Source organism: Acanthochromis polyacanthus, chromosome 11 (assembly GCF_021347895.1).
Source record: "Acanthochromis polyacanthus isolate Apoly-LR-REF ecotype Palm Island chromosome 11, KAUST_Apoly_ChrSc, whole genome shotgun sequence".
NCBI lineage: Eukaryota > Metazoa > Chordata > Actinopteri > Pomacentridae > Acanthochromis > Acanthochromis polyacanthus.
Genome location: NC_067123.1, coordinates 38,219,987 through 38,239,318, shown reverse-complemented (window position 1 = coordinate 38,239,318; position 19,332 = coordinate 38,219,987). Strand labels below are relative to the sequence as shown.

Genomic DNA, 19,332 nt, shown 5'->3' with positions numbered 1-19,332 from the left:
ACCTTCACAGCAGTAGCAGCTACTTACCTGCTATAATCGGGTGACACGTGGTAATTTTGCGCTGCGTATAGTGAGGTGTCGCATCGCATTTATCTGAATCAAAACATGTTTGATGCAGAAAATAATTGGAAAAACAAAGGCAGCTCTGAGCTCATCAACACGTTGCTTGTCGGCACATAATTACCACCGTGGAAAACGTGTTCGCCGGAGCTTCCTCCAAATGCATTAAGGGCATTGCAATGCATTAAGAGCGCCGCGCAGCAAAGGGTGAGGCTTTTTTATGATGAGTCATTTTCATAACAGAGTGTAATGTGGCTCTGGCCTATTACATCAGTGTAATGAGTCCATTAAGAATCAATCAAGCCTGTTTGTCTTGCCACTATAATAAAACAACAACCTAAGAACACTCACGGCACTGTTTCTATCAGCGTTATCCATCTAGGGCCAAGGTACAGAGACTGCCAAATATTTAGAGACGGTGTCCCCGAGTGGTGAGGATCAGAAATGAAAAGTTTGATTTATAGCCCGGCTCTTTTCAGGGGCTGATAACGATCTTGAAAGAAATATATGGCAGGGCTAGAATGGCCTGGTGCAAAATACAACATGATAGGGATTTTTCTTTTTTTCCATTACCTCTGAGGAGATCAACAGCCGAGTGAAATCAAATCATAACCCAAGATTTAGGGATTAGAAAGCCTCACCTGCCCGCTGTTGGCCAACTCATCCACGGACAGAGTGTTGTCCAGCCGGAGCGCCAGGCCGAAGTCACACAGGCAGCAGGTCAGGTCGCTTTTCACCAGTATGTTGGAGCTCTTAATGTCCCTGTGTGCGATGGGAACCTTGTAGCGGCCGCAGGTGGTGGTGTCGCTGTGAAGATGCGCCACTCCACAGGCCAGCGAACCCCCCAGCAGCCACAGGTCGTGCCAGCTGAGTATGTGATGACTCAGAAACTCCTGGAGGTTTCCTCGTGGCTGGTAAGCTGTAATCAGCCAGTACTGTCTCTGCACCTTCCTCTCCTCGGCTGTCAGGAAGTGAAGCACGTTTTCATGCCTCAGATCTGCATCTGAGAAAATATCCTTCTCGTTCTTCCACGAGGCGTATTCCTCATACGAGAAAATCTTAACTGCGACGGTCTCAAAGCCCTGCTCCTCGCTGACCGAGGAGCCCTGCTTCAGCTTGGCTTTGTAAACTTCTGCAAAGCGTCCTTTTCCGACCAGGACGTCGAGCTCGATGGGCAGCAGCTCGGTGTTGTGGTTGAGGTTGTTGGCGTGCGTGGAGCTGCTGTCCGAACCTTCTTCGTCCATGATGATGGCGTGAGCGTCGCTGAAGTCTAGCGGACTTTTCTTGCGCTTGGAGTGGGCTTGACGCTGGCGGTAGACCCGGTAACAGTAGAATGAAGAGATGACGACGACAGCCAGGACCAGAAGTGGCACCAGACTGACTAAGACCACAGCCACCACCTGGGGATCCTTATCTGTAACTGTCAGAGAATTAAGAAGATGAGAATTCTGTAGTTTAGATAAAGCTGCATTAAGTAATATTGCTAATTTAACAATAGAAAAACCCATCAAATGTAATGTAAAGGTGTCTTTTGTAGAGAAAAAAACATGGACAATAGTTCCAACACAACAGCCTATTGTTTTGGTTTTACAGGCTACCACTTGACTTTTTGATTCATGCATGCTGCTTTCATAAGCATTCAGAATACTCTGATGAACTTACAAAAATGCAAAAATTGATAAAGTATTAATATGTCAGTTCTATGTTGGCAAATTATGGTTCTGCCCCAACATGTCCAAAACAAACGATGCAGATTTAACAGTTTTTGCTGACCTTGGAAAGAGCGACGGACAAAATCTAAACACAAGGTCTACGTAGTTGTTGTTCTGGAGCTTTTACTCATATCACATCATCTTCATCAGCAGTTCATGCAGCTGTTATGGAAGTGTAAGCTCCAGAAAGAGCTCAGAATTTTTTAAGTTTGGTGTGACATTCAGAAACAGCAGATGTCGCATCATAGACGAAAACAAACGGAAACGCCAACCACAACTCCCCTGACCTTTCACTTTCATTTACAACCACACAGCATTGTGCACCAGAGAACCGACAACCATTAGTCCACGCCGGTGTTGTAAAACACATTGGCTGTAGCACATTGTTGTCAGCTTGAGTAATGTTATCTTCACTTCATCACAGGCAGAGTAGGAGCAGCAGAGAGCCTCCAAACAGTAGCTGAGACTCTCACACTGAGCCGAGATAAAAAACAAGTGCAGATAAATTATGCATAAAACATAAATAAAATCCTTGTTTTTAAATCCTTTGCTTTGTAGGTCACCAGCTAAACGCTCCAGATTTGCACTTTTGCTTTTACAATGTGATGTGGGAGGTCATTCTCGGTCTGTTTTGATGTGTGGGGAGGGTGGACAGTTTCAAAGGGAGGGACTCACGTGCACGTCTGGGTAAACTAGCCACCAAAACACAGAACAGGGAAGCTCTGATTACAACACACAGAGGTAACGGGAGTTCATTTTCTGCTCAGGATGGCATTACTCCAGCATCTCTTTACATTGCAGAAAGTTGCTTGCTGCTGTATTAATGCTCAAAATCTTCTGAACATCTGCAACAAGAATGTCAAACATGAGGCCCGTGGGCCAAAAGCGGTCCTCCAGAGGGTCCAATCCGGCCCTCAAAGTGTACAATTTCCAGAGAACAGATTCACTGCAGATTGTAAATTAGTAAAAATATAAATTTTTAATAATAATTTCTAGACCTTAACAAGTTGTTTTGGTGTTAAAGTAAAATACTAGATTGTTCATTGCTCTTCTGTCTTTTTATATCTCGTTTTTGTGATATTTTGTCTTGTTTTTGTTGTTTTTTTGTCTGGCTTTTGTCATTTGTCTCATGTTTTTGTCATTTTGTTTCCTGTTTTTTTGCATTTTTGCGTTTCATTTTTGTCTCGCTTATGTTTTTTTGTCTTATTTTTTATCATTTTGTATTTTGCTTTATTCATTGTTTTTGTGTATCGTTTGTGTCGTTTTGTGTTATTTTGTCTTGCTTGTGTTGTTAGTCTATTTTTTGTTGTTCTGTTTCTCACTTTCATTATTCTTTGTCTCATGTTTGTCGTTTCTCCGTGCTTTTATCGCCTTGTAACTTTTTTCTCCAATTTTCTGGCTCTTTTTTTTGCTTTATTTCCTGTTGTTTGTCTCATTTTTTTGGTCATTTTGTTTCTCATTTTTGTTGTTTTGTGCGTCATTTTTCCAATATTTTGCCTTGTTTCTGTTGTTTTTTTGTCTTTTTTTTGTTTGACTTTTGTCATTTTGATCATAAAATAAAGTAAAATATCATTCAGCTCCAGATACCTGATACTAAATGTTTTATTCCTTTGCAGACAAGTTGTAATGTGCAAATGATAAACTGAGACATAATGCTGTTGAAATTGAATTTATTTTTCTTCAGAAATTTCAGGTCATTCATAATGTTTTGCAAAAAGATAATTCCTTAAATGTGAACATTTTTGCACTAAAATTAAGGAAAAATGTGGAATTGTTGTTACTTATCAGTTATCATGCTTTGATTTTACTAGTCCGGCCCACTTGAGCTCAAATTGGGCTGAATTTGAAACTAACCTGCATTAAAATGAGTTTGACACGCCTGATCTACAACTTCTCGACCACTACGCAAACTCCCGGTGCTCATGAAGATCTGATATTTTCAGAAGCTTCAGAAAAGCTACAATCTGTTTAAAAAAAATCCAGTATTTTATTATTCTTTTGGAGTTTTGTCTCGTCTGTGTGAACATTATGTAAACACTTTATTGTTGGTGCATTTCTCCACTTATCCAGCTGTTTGTGGTAGAACTGTAAACACAAGGCAACACTAGAAGTAAAACTCTAATTACTCCGTAGTAGATGGTGTCAGCATCTAGCTAAGAGCAGCAGAGGAACCTGCCCCGTCTCTGTGGAACGTCTATAAGCATCAGAAAACTAAAGTTAGCGTCTGGGCCACAAAAGCAAACCGGTCCAAACCCTGAGCCAGTCAACCACATATTGTGTCTCTTTATAGCGTACGTCTGATTCTTATAATTTAGGGGGTGGTGCGTCGCGAAGCTGCGACGGTTTTGGCAAACAGTGAAAGTTTATGTTTGTGCAGCGTTTATGGTCCAGTATTTGAAGCTGCAGTCATAAAGGAAGACCTATAAAAAGTACATCAGCAGACACAACACCCTAAAAAAAGAAAACCTCTGGGCTCTAAATTTAATCATTTATATGTTTTCTTGTCAAGTGCCACGGTTTCTTTAACAGTGAGCATTTTGGAGGAGTTTTTCTGTACGGAGCAGAGTCAGGTTGAAAGGAGGGAGGACGACGAGCGGAGAAGGCATCCAGCTCGGCGCCCAGCGAAACCTTCGGCTTCTCTCTAATTTTTTTTTTTTCTAAACAGGAAACCACATGTCTGAAATCCTCCACAGGGCCCCAGACAGACAGTTTTTTTGATTTTTGTAGAGTGAGAAGCTATTTCTCACAACAAACCTGTCGCTGTGCCTCCCGGACTGTGTTAGCTTTGACCAAACCCTTCACTCGTTGTACTGAATGTTCTGGAGGGATGCTGCTCAAAAAAAACCTTAATCTGGATTTAGGAAGCTGAAAGTTGTCGACCTGAAATATTGTGTGTTTTCTTTAAAGGAATTATTACAGTTTTCTTACTGTCTCGATAAGAATTAGATGAGAAATTTGATACCATTCTCATATCTGTGAAGGAAATACGACGTCCCAGATAGCTGATTTGTTTAGTATTGAGGCTAGAAATAGTGGGAAGCAGTTGCAATGGTGTCACTAATTCTGTTTCTTTGTACAGAAACAAACAAGACAAAGCATTTGTCAATTTGAAGAGGTGACTTTGTTGACAAATGTAAGCTAGCTGCTTCCGTATTGTTTTTAGCCTTTATGCTAGGCTAATCGCCTCCAGCTTCTCTAACTAGCAAAAAGGGAAAAAAACATATTATTCGGATTTATAAAGCTGCTCTGGTATATAACATCTGTTTTGCTTGTTCATCTCACATCACAAGAATCTTGTTTTCACTAAAGCCAGCTCTCATTTTGTAACATCCTTCTCATCCAATAGTTCCCGTTAATGTTTTTCTGAGAACATGCTTCAAAGCACCATTAGGCCTATGTGTCAGGGCAGCGGTACAATGATGTGAAAAGAGGGGCTGCTACTACCATGGCAACTATAAAGCAACAAACAACTTTCCTCCAAATCCAGTAATGGCTTTAAGATGTTTTGCAGTGTCCAAAACATATCCTTAGGAGGACAGCACTGTAAATAAGAGCCACATGATAAAAATGCTACATTGTGCAATGGACAGCTGGTTACCAGCTAATATCGAAAGAGGTAGAGTCTCTTGAATTTACTGGTATTGACGCCGTGTAGTTCCTATTCCAGCTCCTTCATTACAACACTGCCTCACTTCAGTCACTGAGGAGTTACACAGAGTGCACAGACATTCTCCACAGTGAGCGAATGCGTTTCCATGACGTGTTTTGCACAGTGCAGATGCTTTTAATTTGGCTCTCTGTGCAGAGCCAGGTCTCGGAAATGTACCTCCGTGTTATTATTGCCGGGATGCTGTAGTCAAAATACATCTGATTCCAGGGCCAGTGTTGTAACCGGAGTCTACAAGCCAATGTCTCCTACACCTGTTTGTAATCACGGATCTGGAGAGCATCGCGGTGCACAACGTGTTAGCATTCACGCGCGAAGCCTTACATGACAAGCTGATAGGAACTGGCATTAGAATATCAGTGCCACGTTATCCTGCAGATGTGGAGAAAAATATAAAGTTCTTCTTACATTTTAAGAAACAAAAGCACTGGTATATTGTTCCATTTAAAGCTGCAGTAGCTTATATTGCTAAATAAAGAACAGATCAGGGGCTATATTTCATGTAAAAGCGATGACTTTTGGTGCTGAACTCGCAGAAAATTAGCACCAGACTCTGCAGCTCTAATGAAAACTGTTTAGCATGTCGTAGCTAATTGCTTTGGTTTTACAGCTCGCTATTTTACACTTTGGTGTTAATCTCACGACTCTCATCAGACTTGTTTCCATCCACAGCAGGGAGCTATTTTCAACAAGCTCTGATACGCCCACTGCACGGTGAACACGAGCTGCGGTTACACGGACAATACTCCCTGATTGAAATGACCCTTGTTAGAATTTCCAACTCAACTGTTGACAGAATTCTGACTAAAGTGATTGATAAACGAGGCGTTTACGTGCCCCAAAGGATTTATTCAGAATATAGTGTTTCTGACATGTGCTAAGTGGTCGTGTCAGCTGTGAAGCATCTGCCCAAAATAGAGCAGAAGTTTTACAACTTTACAGGGAAAATGTACTCATTTAGTAGAAGAAAAATGCCCAAAATAGACCCGCATCATCGTGAGGGAACTGTTTTTACATTACTGCAGGTTTTTCAAGCAACAATCTTAGCAGCGCATGTGGCAGTTCTCCTGTAATCTCTAGACAAGAGGAAGAGTGGAAAAGGACCTTTAACTTATCAGAAACAGTAAGCTTGGTGCCTCTTGCTTTGCAACAGACCAGATAGTGGATAAAAGTCCAAAACAAATAGTGGTGAAAGAGAATTCTTCTCACGGAGTATACTGTCCAGGAATGAGACATGGAGCAAACGTGTTTATTCCAACCAGAAAGAAAAGATCGGTTTAGGCTCTGATATTTTCCTTTTAAACTGATTAGCAAAAGGTTTCCACCACCCCTCTCAATCTAATTGAAAATTCCTTCTGATCACAATAAATTAGGCAAATGTTTCTGACTGGAGCATGAAGCATTTTTAGTTTGACTGGGCTATTATTCTGATTAATAGGGTTCATGTAAACGAGCTGTAATCATGTAACAAGAGCAAGCAAAGAGTCACATACGGGTCATTCCGTATCATTTCAACTAGTGGTCCCCACCTGAAACTCTCTTATTTTGCTAAGTTTTTACATACATTTAGTATGTTATATATGATGGGAAAATCCAAAATTTGAATCCTTTATTGTAAATAGTTTCAAAGTTATGGCCATTTGAAGTAGGTAGGGGGTACCCTAAAATTGCGGCCAAAATAAGACTTGAAATTTTCGACCATTTTCAGACTTCTATAACTTCTGAACAACAAAAGATAGAGATCTGAAATTTTCAGAATCATTTCACAGTGATCTATAGTCCTCAGAAATGTGAAAATATTTACTTAATATTTATAATTGCATGTTACAGAGAATGACAAAGTTGCGATTTTATCCATCACGAACTTCTAAACTGCTACATTTGGCCTCCCATTACACAAAAACTAATCATCATATCCATTAGAGATTTTATGTGGTATAATTTGGCTATCTAAGGATTGGATCTGTATAAAATGAAAGTGCTATGGCATGTAATGCATGAAATATGAACAGCTAAAAATCTAAAATATCTGTCCGACCTTCGGATTCAAAGGTCAATATCAGCATATGGGATAGGTGGCATCAAAAAATAAAAGACATCATGTGAAATTACAGGAATTTCCCTCAATTTTGACACCAAGCACAACTTGCTTCTATAAACCCTTCTATGTTTAATGTTCAAACTAAATATGTCTGATGTTAGAGCCATGAAGGAAGTGAATATCTATCAAGTCACAATAATCTAAATTAATGCTCAGCGTTGCTCAGAATCTGCTGGACAATTTGTATGAAACAAACAAACAAAAAACTGCCGATTTAACTCACTCGAGCTGAAAAAGATGTGGTCATTGCACTCGTCCTCATTACAGGAGCAGATGAAGAACTGCGAGCCCATGCCCATCTTCTCTTTCATTACACACTTGTTGTTGTTGTAATCCTCCAGGACCAGGCCGTACAGCTTCTGAGCTGGGTCGTGACACACCGTATCAAAGGTGACATTGTCATCTTTCTTCCTCCTTGGAAAGATGAAAAACACACACACACAGAAGAAGGTGTTATTCACCATTAAACTTGGATTTATAATCTTTATTAGTACCTCAGTTGGCCCCTTATCAAACATCTGTAACACCGTGTTCCAAAGAGATGATGGCAGGTCTACGTTGTGCAAATAATGCTGTTCATCAGCAGCATGGAGATGAAGTGGTAGCTGTGAAACGTCTTTATGTAAATGACTGCAACACTGAGGTCAAAGCTACAAACAGCGAGCTTTTGAAATACCATTACAATCAGGAAAAAGGGAATACCTGAACCTGCACAAATCTCCATATTTAAATTCTGAAATCCCTGCTAAGCAAAGCAGACATTATAAAGAGGTGCCGGAGTCCACGTGCCATTAGCTTTCTGCTAACCTCAGCTCATAACACGCCCGCTACATTGCAAATATAATGAGAAACAGCAGCGCGGCCTTAAGCTTTTAACACCAACACAAATCTGCTTCCTGCTGCTTCTCACATTCAGAGTGAGATCTGCCGCTGATGGGTGGTTAGGCGCTCGTGCGCTGTCATAATCCAACCAACTGTCTTCAGCAGAACGCCGACTGACAAAGTGTTGAAAGGGAAAGGTCACTTCAACAAAGGCATTTTAGAGCTTTAGGGAGGAAATGATGCCTGATTTGATTAATAAAAGAGTATCCACTGTGGCCTCATTTCCTCACTTCTTTGTGTATGCATGAGGGACGATACAACACATAAAACAAATAGAGAATGTAATAAAGACACTGCAGTGATACTGACAATAACTTCACCATTCATTAACGTGGAACACTTTTGTACTAAAACCATTCGATCGAAATATGGTTTGAAAAGCTCTTCTTTTCAGTTGAGTGGACACTTACCAAATACTAACACACACTTGTCCGTCTTCTTCGCAGATGGAAGTTTTGTTGCACTCCACCGTGCAGCTGCCTGTGCCGGTGCAGTTGGTCGCCTGCACGTCGCAAAACCTGCACAACCTTCGTATCGGCATAATGGAGGCTTCTGGAAAAAATAAGGCAGGTTCAAGACGACAGATTAATTTATTATAAAGAAACTCTGTGTATGTATGCAGAGAAAGTCCAAAGTGCTTTTCCTTGTATGCTATTACTGAGAAGATGGCATTTGACATGATTTTAGTTGACATAAAAAAACGTCTGAAACACTTTCACGATGATCAATGCTCTGAATGTGTGTATTTGCTGTTGTGATTTAAAGCAATAAAAGCTTAATTAAAGAGTCGGGAATTGCGTGGAATTTGCCTGTAAGTAGAAGCACATATTCAACGTAACCACAAGAAAATCCAAACAATTTCATCCAAGAGGGCTGGACGCATTTTTTTCCCTGTGAACCCTCAACAAGCAGAGCAGTGTGCAGCAGTGGCATCCACCGCCTTTGGTCTTGTTCAGACTTGACTTTGCCAGCAGGCAGACCCGTATCAGTGAGACAGACAGGATTGTGTGATGAGTGCCTGCGGGTTTGGGTAATCATCTGAGGAGACAACTGCCAGACAGGCAAGAACAACAAACAAAGGAAACATGGATGCATCTTCTCACTGAGAAGTCTCTAATTTGTCAACCCGATGAGCCGGCTCCCCATGTAGAAAGTTGTTGTGCCAACACTGTTCGTGATTATCAAAGAAGGAGCACGACATTATGAATCAGTGTGAGGAGGGAAGAATGTGCGAGCAAGGCTTTTCATTTCGACAGAAATTCTGCAGTACTGCACTGTCTTTACATTGAGACGATTAAACAGTCAGTCAGCATGCTCTGACGGGCGTAGAAAAGAAGATTCTGACTTCTTCTCTTCAATTTAGCTTTTCCTAGAAGGGAGTGCTCCCCTGCCACAGAAAAGTGGAAAGTTGATCTTGTGGCTTTAAGAGTTGGAAATAATCCTGCGAAGTGATATTTCAAATTTCCCAGGATCAATTAGGCATTTGTAGTTGAAGCATCATAAGGAAAAAATGTGTTTTTCAGACACATGCAAGTAGGAGATGAGCCTGTAAGTCTACGTCATGTCAACCCAAATGGTTCATGTGGGATGATGTGTAGTTGGTTGAGAGTCTGTTGAGTAAACAGAGAATAACAAGTTTCCACATAAGAACAGCCGGAGCACTGTACTTGTTCAACATCTGTATGCTGAGAAATAATATGAACCAAAAGACAGACTAAGGATGTGACGGTGCTACAGTAAAACCACACAACCACAGCTGAGCCGTGTGCTCTCTTCATGCGCACAGGAAGCTGCTGCTTGCATCAGAGTTTGCCACTTGTGACAAAACCGAGAGAGAAAGTTGGTAAATTTCCACCTGCATGCAGCAGTTTATAAACCACCTCCTGCAGACACGATTAATCTAAAGTCTAAAGACAGCAACACGTGAGATGTTTTCAACTGGAAAGTATAAGTGAAAGCAGACGTTTTAACAGTGTCAGCAGAAAGTGAAAACTTACGACCAGTATCTGTCCGCCCCTGACTTCCCACTAACTTGAGAAAAGCGTGCTGTGTTTGTGCTCTTAACCTGGCACAAGAATCCCACTGTGTCAGTTTCACCCGGGCTGCAGGGTGGAGTTAGGCCTGCGGCTTACAGCTACAGATATGCACAACATGCAGCAAAACTGGAGCACTGGAAGTCGGTGGCATCTGTTTTTCCTGCTTCTCAGTCACTGCCAGAATGAGATACTTTCAAAAGAAGCTATCAGGAAATTGCCAGCAGATATTGCTCTGAGGACTTGTCTTAAGTGAGACGCTCCCTTACAAATATCAAAATATTACACCTGAACTCCAGACTAAACTACATGACAGAGCAAATTCAAACTCTGCCCAGTGGGTTGGTGAGGTGTTTTGAAGTAAATCAGCTCTGAGGGGATAGTCCATGCCTGAGTGCTGGTGGTAGGAAGGTGGCTGAGCCGGAGTAATTATATCATTAGAGCAACTCCTCTGAAAGAGCATGTCATTTAAACCCAGGAGGCGGGCTATGGAAGGGATGAATGGTAGTAATTGTCACTCAGGGCTACGTATAATTGCAGAGAGAGGGGGGAAAAGGGATTAGGAGCAGCCAAAGCCACTTGGTGCCGCTGGGACTGAGTCTGAGACAGATGAAGGTAAAACGCTGTCTTCCTCAGGGGGGGGCTGCCGGACCTTTTAGCAATGTGGCTGCACATCAAAGATGCAGATAACCCATAAGGAGGGCGATAAAGGCCGTGACTTACCACAGGTGACGCAAGCGTAGCATTAAGAGTTCCATTAGAGGTGCTGAACATAAACTGAAATTAAGTGCGTTTCAGACAAACACGCCAGTAATCACAGGCGTCGCTTTCAGGGGGGACGCAGGGGATGCATTCCTCTCAGTATTTACACCACGTGCATTTATCCCGTACTCATAGACACAACATCGCCTCCAAACAGAGCCCGCCTCTATTTTTTCTTCAGTATGTCGCACACGAATATGTGCTGTGAATGTGCAGAAGTTTGAAGCTGAAATAATAAATGAGCTCTAACATCCCAGAAGCTTATAAATTAATCCAAATGAATGCCTTCCTCGTTGTTGTGAACAGGTGACGCATGCACATTTAAAGAGGTGAAACTAAATGCATTATGAGTAATGTAAGTGTGTGTTGACTCAGTCGGGATCAAATTAAATGAGAAACGTTAATCTAAAGGTGGGTTAATATAGCCTGAGGGCCTTAACATTACATTACATTTTCAATCATCACCTGGTGTTTTCCTTTACATAAAATATTTCCACAAATTGGTGCACGGAAACTCACCAGAATGCAAAAAATTGGATGTTAGATGCTAGCAAACCAGATATAGCTAGATGAACATGTAGGACTCAAAAGCCTGCACATTTGGGCAAGCTGTTGTCGTCTTTACTAAATTAAGCCGTCTTATTTTATCTAAAGGCAGTGTAACAATGCACAATGGGGCAACATGAGACACCTGTGTAAAAGATCATTAATTTTCCTTTGAAGTATGCTATTCGTGCTCAACACATGTGAGCTCTAAAATCCCAGAGGTTTATAAATTAATCCAAATGAATCCATTTACGACTGATGTGAAGAGTTGCCACATGCATGTTTGAAGATGATACTTTCTCAAACAAGAGGACAGAATAGTTTAGTATGTTGAGTCAGTGGGGATAATACTAAAAGAGAAAAGTGGATCTAAAGCGAGGAAATAGAGTCTGATAGCCTCAAAATGGTATATTACACTATACTTTAAAGGCCACCTGCTTTTTCCTTTATACAAGTTAATATATTTCCACAAATTGGTGAATAAAAAATCATAAGAATGCAAGTTTGATAGTTAAATTATGAGGGGGGCCTCCAGGTAAATAAAATGCCCCTCTCTTATGTCGAAACATTATGCACGCCCATGCTACATAAAGCTAGTTGAATATGTAGAACTCGATAGCACACGCACTTGGGGAGGTTCATATCTTTTCATTAAACTAATTGCCACCTGATGTTTACCTTTACACAAGTTACTACATTTCCACAAACTGGTGCATAAAAAGTCACCAGAATGCAAAAATTTGTGTTTTAAAACTTCAAAATTTTATGGGGGGGACTTCCAGTTCAATAAAATGCCCCCTGTATGTCCAAACATTATGTACGCCCCTGCTAGCATAAAGCTTGTTGAATATAAAGGGTTTAATAGCCTGCACACTTGGGCAGTTTCTTATTTTTTCCTGAAATTATATGCCACCTGGTGTTTTCCTTTACACAAGTTAAGATATTTCCACAAACTGGTGAATAAATATTCAACATGATGCAAGAAATTTGGGTTTTAAAAGCTCAAAATTTCAGGGAGGGACTTCCAGTTCAATATTAAGTCCCCTTTAATGTCCAAACATTGTACACCCCTGCTAGCATAAATCCTATTCAATACATAGGGTTTTATAGCCTTTATACTTGGGCACTTTCTTATTTTTTCATTAAACTACATGTCACGTGGTGTTTTCCTTTACACAAGTTAAGATATTTCCACAAATTGGTGAATAAAAAATTCCAAGAATCCAAGTTTGATAGTTAAATTATGAGGGGGGCCTCTAATTAAATAAAACGGCCCCCTTTATGTCTAAACATTATGTACGCCCCTGGTAGATAAAGCTAGTTATATACAGAGCTCGACAGCGCGCACTTGGGCAATTTCTTGTCCTTTTAATAAAATAAAGTCGTCATATTATAACTAAAATCAGTGTAATAATTTAAAAATGGCGGAATTAAACACGTGTGTGGCAAATAATCCGCCACCTTGTCCTTTAAAGTGCGCACTTGGTGCCTTTGAAGCGCTCTGAGTTGCGGACTCTCCTGGAGTTGCTGTGATGAAACGCAGCTCTGACTAAACTTTTTCCTGTCGGTGTTGAAACTCACCCGCCGCCTCCTCGAGCAGAATACTACCAAAGAGTATCGTTCCACACCAAAAAGCGGAAAACCGAAGTATCTCCATTTAGAAGCGGGCTCCGCGCTCGCCTGTCTCTCATTAATTTAGCCTTGACAGCGGGGTTAAAATCCAGAGTTCGCTCCTGTAAAAGCCTCCAGAGCTCCGGGCAGTAGCAGCAGCAGAAGCAGGGTAAACACGCCAGGCAGCAGGACTTGCCCTATATGACTCACAGTATGGGAGCTTTTCGTGAAACAGGAAATCTTCAGAGGGGTTGGACCGCTTTTTTTTTCTCTTCGTCTTCTTCTGCTTCTCAGTCATGCTCTTGTGGCTCACAGAGTCCTCAACCATGTCATTAAGAGGCTGAAACCCAGCAGAGCAGGACTTGAAATGACATGCTCAGAAATAACTTCACCTATAGGCTGCAAGTAGATGCAAACACCCTGATTTAGTCCAGAGTGGCTGCTCACTTCAGCTCTTATTTAAAGCTGTCTGCTCGGATGTGTGTGTGCTAAGCAATAAAAGCCGAAAAAAAACACTCTAATTGTTGGTATTTTTAAAAGCAAACTCAAGACCTACCTTTTTAAACAGGCTTTTGATTGATTTCATTTACTTATTACTCTCCCTGGGGCTCATTTTATTTATTGATTTCTCTATTTATTCACCTATTTACTCATTGTAGTCTATTTTATGTCCCTTAATTTTTATCATCCCTTTTCTGGTTTTATAATCTCGGACTTCTATTTCTATCTCTATGTATTTTAATAGCAGATATTTAATTTATTTGTGGAAAAAGGTGTAAAATTGTAGGGTTTTAACCTCTAATATCTAAGTTAGTACAGTAAATTTGTATAATAGTGTACGTCGGGTCAAGATATTTAATTTAATTAGATTTATTTACTTATCTTATTTGATCTCGTCTGGAGTTTTCTCATTAAACATGTTAAATAGGACATTTATAGACTTTGGGGTGTGAGAACAGATGTAGTGATGTTCTTATTTTTATGAAGCACTTTGTGTTGCATTTTTATTTGTATGAGAAGTGCTACATAAATAAAATCTGACTGATTAAGACTCACTGATAAAATGCTTAATTTTGCTATTTATTGTTAATACTAAATGAGAGAATTGCACAAATAAATATTCAGTTTGAATTGAAACACTTCAGCTTATTGTAAAAGGTACAGAGGAGGTCATTTTAACACACACAAAAAAAATAAAAGCAAGAACAGGGTTACTCAGTCCCTCACCACAGTTTAAACAAACCAGACAAATACAGAAAGTGTAGCGTTTTTGGACTCCTAAACTTGTCATCGGTGCCGAAAAGTTGTGAAGCAGTAAACTGCACGTCTCATAACAGAGACAGAAACCCCCGGAGCTTTGCAGATTTGTGTAGAAAGTCGTTTTGGTGCTGCCTTGGATAAAGCTTCATAGTCAGACTTTGCTTCACTTTCCCCACCTGCAGTATATATTTGCATATAATGATTTAATATGACTGCAGTATTCTGAGTCATGTTTGCAACAGGCTGTGCACTTAGCCGTCTGTTATCTGTGACATTTTAACCAAACATTTTTGCTTCCGGAATTGTCAAATGCCTATTGTCATAAACTATTCAAATGCAGTTGCAAACAGCCCCCAGTTTGACCTGTTGACAGTTTGAAAGCCCACACACGCAGTCGTGATTCACAGTTATGTGAGCCTCCACACCCACCCCACGTCAAGTCTGTCAGGTTATAACAGACTGCTGTCTTTAAGGTGGAGGTGGTGTTTAACACAGAGTTGGGAGTGTTTTTAGGCCACAAAGCTGATCTGATGAGGTCAATCTGTGGTCCACACCAGCTGCAGGCTCTAACCCTAACCTGTATAGGTAGAGAAGACCTATGCAGGAGAGCGACAAAAGACGAAAGAGCTCCATTATGAAGGGATGTGATCTACAGTTTATAACCTAGGATTAGCCTAGCCGCGCTAGACAACCCACGGCAACAAATTTAATTCTCTGCCGGGGTGGGTCTAGTTACCCTCCATAAGGCTCGAGGTTGGATGCTCCTAAAACTGGCCGGACCAATCACCATGAAGTGTAGAGTCAGAAGGCGGGCGTAACGAAGTGACGACAGAGGCGTGACGATTCTGACAGAAACAACCGGCGCACAATAAACAGTTATCTTTCGACTCAGCTTTGGCCACAGCCCTTAAAGATTTGAAGCTAAAATTCAACTTGAAAGATAAACAAAGAACGGCACTTAAGTGTTTCATTGAGAAGAAAGACGTATTTGGACTTATGCTGACAGGATATGACAAATCCTGAATATACCAGTTGGCTCCGCTGGTTGGGAAGCTAATGGGACTTAGCCACAATCCGCCGGTGCTCTCGGAACTTCGTCAGCCTATTCGTTGTGCTGATTGGTTGTATACCTACTCAATTGCTGCAGAGTGATTTGAAAGACAACCTTTTAGCCCGTCTCCCTCCCTGTCAAGCGGCCCTAGACCCTTGTGCCTTCAGAACATGGGTCTAGCGCGGCTAGGCTAAGCTAGGATGGTTTTAGCAACCGAATTCGAGCTATTGAATGCTATATCTGACAATTTTCTAAATAAATAAACAATGGTAATAATAAGGAAGAAAGAAAGTAAGACCCTGAGGTAGACACAGAAGGCAACCAGGGCAAAGGTTTAGAGTTTCTTGGTCTCTCTGTGCACCTTGAAATCAAGTCTGTCTCTCTTTGGAGCTGAGAGTGCACCGTTTGTAAGGTGGAGGTGGTTTAAGAACCTGAAGTGGGCTGCAACCTCCTCCAGGAGAGATGGAGTTTGCCTCTTGTCGCCTCCACCTCTGCCTGCAGACTAGCAGGCCTTGGGAGACCTGAACCGAAGCGACAGGAAGAATGTTGCAAAGTGAAGAGGCAGGATGTGATAAGCTGTTATGAGTCAGGGAGGCAACAATGATCGGGGTTTGTTCATACAGCTAAACTACAGCGGTCTGCCTCTAATGCACTATCAAACATCCTATCAGACTGTTTTCTGAACTGTCTATCATCCAGGCTTAATCACAGAAATAGGACTTCACACTCTCATGGCAGCACAGCGCTAGGCTCATTGTAGCCTCCACTCCATGTTTAAATTACATTCCTCTGCTGCATACTTTCCTGGAGTGGTTCCAGTTTTAAGGATGACATAAGAAGCGGCGAGAGTCACGCCATATCTCATAGTGTTGGTTTTTATTGAAGACGCGCAGAGGTTAAGTCCACGCTCATAAATTACCCGTCTATTGCGGGGGCTTTGCAGACATGTGTTTTTGCTCTGCGTGCTCGAGGCGTGATGTCAGGTTTCAGTTGTGACCCCGTGACCCCGGAGCTGATAACTCTCCACACAGGAGGCGTGCTGCTTCTTCCACCACCGGCTGGCTGAGCTTTATTAACAGCTTTTGGTATTGCTTTTTGAGAGCCCGTTTTAGTGTCGGCACAGCGTCGTCTCTTATCGTGTTTATAAGTGGTCTTCAGTGATAGCAGTGGTGGAGCCAGACAGTTTTTATAGAGTTGTCCAGACTGAAACCATTACTCACACTGGGGTGGCACAGTGCCTCCTTAATATTTTATATTTTTCATCAGCAAATAGCTGTAGGATAAATAGTCACTTTATAGTCATTCACTCTTCTCATTTTCTTATGCAGGAAAGACTGCCATGTAGAAGAAAATGAGGACTCATATGCATTATAATCATCCAATTAATGTAATCCTGACTCGATTAAACATCAGGAATGGCTGCCAAAGCTGTCACGGTTTGACTGTTTATACGTTTAAATTACATAGGACAAGAACATGCAAGACACATACATGTCAAAGTGTCCGAATTCTGCTCAGGAGACCCATCAAACCTTTTGCATCTCTTTATTTGGCTGTAGTTTCTGGGTCAGTCCTACATTGTTCTAAAGTCTTTATGATGTGTTGCTAGACTTGTAGGTTTACAGTCCTCACGAGCTTCAACGAAACTCAGTTACACCTTCACGATGCATGCTTTAAGTCATAAAAAAATGCAGATTATCTTATCTACACATGAAAAGGAGATATATTTTCAAACTGGAAGGAGTGTGAACATCCTCTGGTTGGTCAAAACTACCTGGTTGTATGTGTTTGAATGTGATTAAAACGCACATTTCTGGAAGCAATGGCTGTGGAGAAACGGTTTGGCATATACGGCTGAGGATTCCCAAGGTTGTGTAGTTGCTTTTTTGCTGCTTTTCTACTGGTCCACTTGAAGGAAGTCATTGCCCATGCTCAATAGGTCATATCTACATATTCTGTGCTTACACACTAGTGCTGAACACGCACCCATGTAGTGTAGATTCTAATTTTGAGCTGCACATGGAGGGACATCACTGTCTCTTATGCACCTGGGGCAATGATGAAATTTGCTGCTGAAGTTTACCACCAGTCTGTTGGACTTCACTGTTGTTTACGTGGAGTAGTCAACCACTTTGCTCCTCCCCTGAGTGATAGTTTCCAATGTAGCCTATGTAGTTTCATTTTTAAAACAATCTTCTACCAGCTAGTTCACTGTATTTGTAGGTGTTCTTTTTTGTAAAAGGTGACAGTTTTGTCTCAAGGTGTCAGACTTTAAAAAACCGTCTTCGTGTTTGATAGAAGCTTCCTTTCATCCCAGCTCACTGACCTTATTTTGGTGCTTTTAGCTCTCGGTCTGTGGGTGAGTTCATGTGTGTTTGTTTAAGCCTGTGTGCCACGCAGCCATTCAGCACTGCAAGATGGGGTCCAAGCCACAAGGTGGAGATCCGACAGCGCTATGAGCCATGCCCCACTGACCTCAGCACATGTGAGCTCCCAGAGGGTCACAACATCCCGCTCCCTGACCACAACACCCAAACACAGCGCCGGTAGGATTTGAGAAATATATATAACTTTATCTGCTTGAGTTCAACAGGAAGCACAACACTCCAGTGCGCCCAGAGAGGCTATTTAAACATGATCTTTTTCAGTGTTGCTTCGTGTGCCTCTTTCACTGTTACTTTTAGCTTCCTCCCTGCACAAGTTCCTGAGTGTTCCTCTGCCTTTGAATGATTTTTTTTTTCCACCTCATTGCACAAACACAGATAAACAAGAGCCGGGCAAACATCCTGAGTGGTATTATGCTCAATAGCAGGTGCTTGCCGTTCCTGTAAACTGCTTTGGTCGAGTGGAAAGGCAAACAGAGCAACCTGATGACAAATCTCTGGACGCATGCCTTGAGATAACACCGATGGCAAACAAGCGCTACATGCAGCACATTGCAAAGGCGTTGGGAGATGTCAGTCTCTTTGCGCCTTTCTCTGCAGCTCTGTAGGTAAAATAATGGCAACACAAGGGCGGTGCCTCGCCCACACAGGATTCTATGCATATAATGCATGCACATTTCTTGTAAGATCTCTCCCCCGCGCTCAGTGCCAACTGGAGGCATGCCACAAAAAGAGAGGGCACACAGGAATATTGAATCATCAGTGAATTTCTGAGCCAAAGTGTGATTTTTTCCTGGCACTTAAAACGATATCTGACAGTTGAAAGAAAGTTCAGCTGTAATATTTTGCAGTTCTCCTCCTGCTGAGTTGATCAAGTTTGGTTTCAACCCTTTGAAACTGCCAAAGTTGAGGCTGTTTTGAGGAGACATAGCATTTTATATATTAGATTTTGCATTTTTAGCCCGAGTTCTTGGCACCTAAATATAAAACATGGTTACACAAGGGATGTGTTCTGAGCAGAATTGCCAAACCTTACTATTAATAGTGAAATACAGAATTGATTTCTTCATTCTGTTCATAATGTTTCAGACTGTTTAGACAGAAATCCATTGCAAAAGCAAAATCAATCCATCCATTCTCTCTACACCCCATTAGGGTTGCGGCGGGGCTGGAGTCTATTCCACTGGGGTGAAGATAGAGGACACCTGGACAGGTCACCAGTCTGTCACAGGGCTACAAATGGAGACAAACAATCACACTCAC

At 41.5% G+C, this 19,332-nt stretch overlaps 1 protein-coding gene across 1 annotated transcript in view; it reads right to left on the bottom strand.

The window, feature by feature from the left end:
- The window catches only part of LOC110954089 (TGF-beta receptor type-2-like), a 31,540-nt gene extending 17,776 nt beyond the window's left edge, over positions 1-13,764 (bottom strand). Inside the window, exons 1-4 of the mRNA XM_022198394.2 lie at positions 13,345-13,764; positions 8,833-8,974; positions 7,764-7,954; positions 702-1,480 (exon numbers count right to left, since the gene is read on the bottom strand). Of these exons, the coding sequence (XP_022054086.2) occupies positions 702-1,480; positions 7,764-7,954; positions 8,833-8,974; positions 13,345-13,420 (1,188 nt within the window). The 5' untranslated portion in view covers positions 13,421-13,764. The remainder of the gene's footprint in view (positions 1-701; positions 1,481-7,763; positions 7,955-8,832; positions 8,975-13,344) is intronic.
- Positions 13,765-19,332: the final 5,568 nt, after the last annotated feature.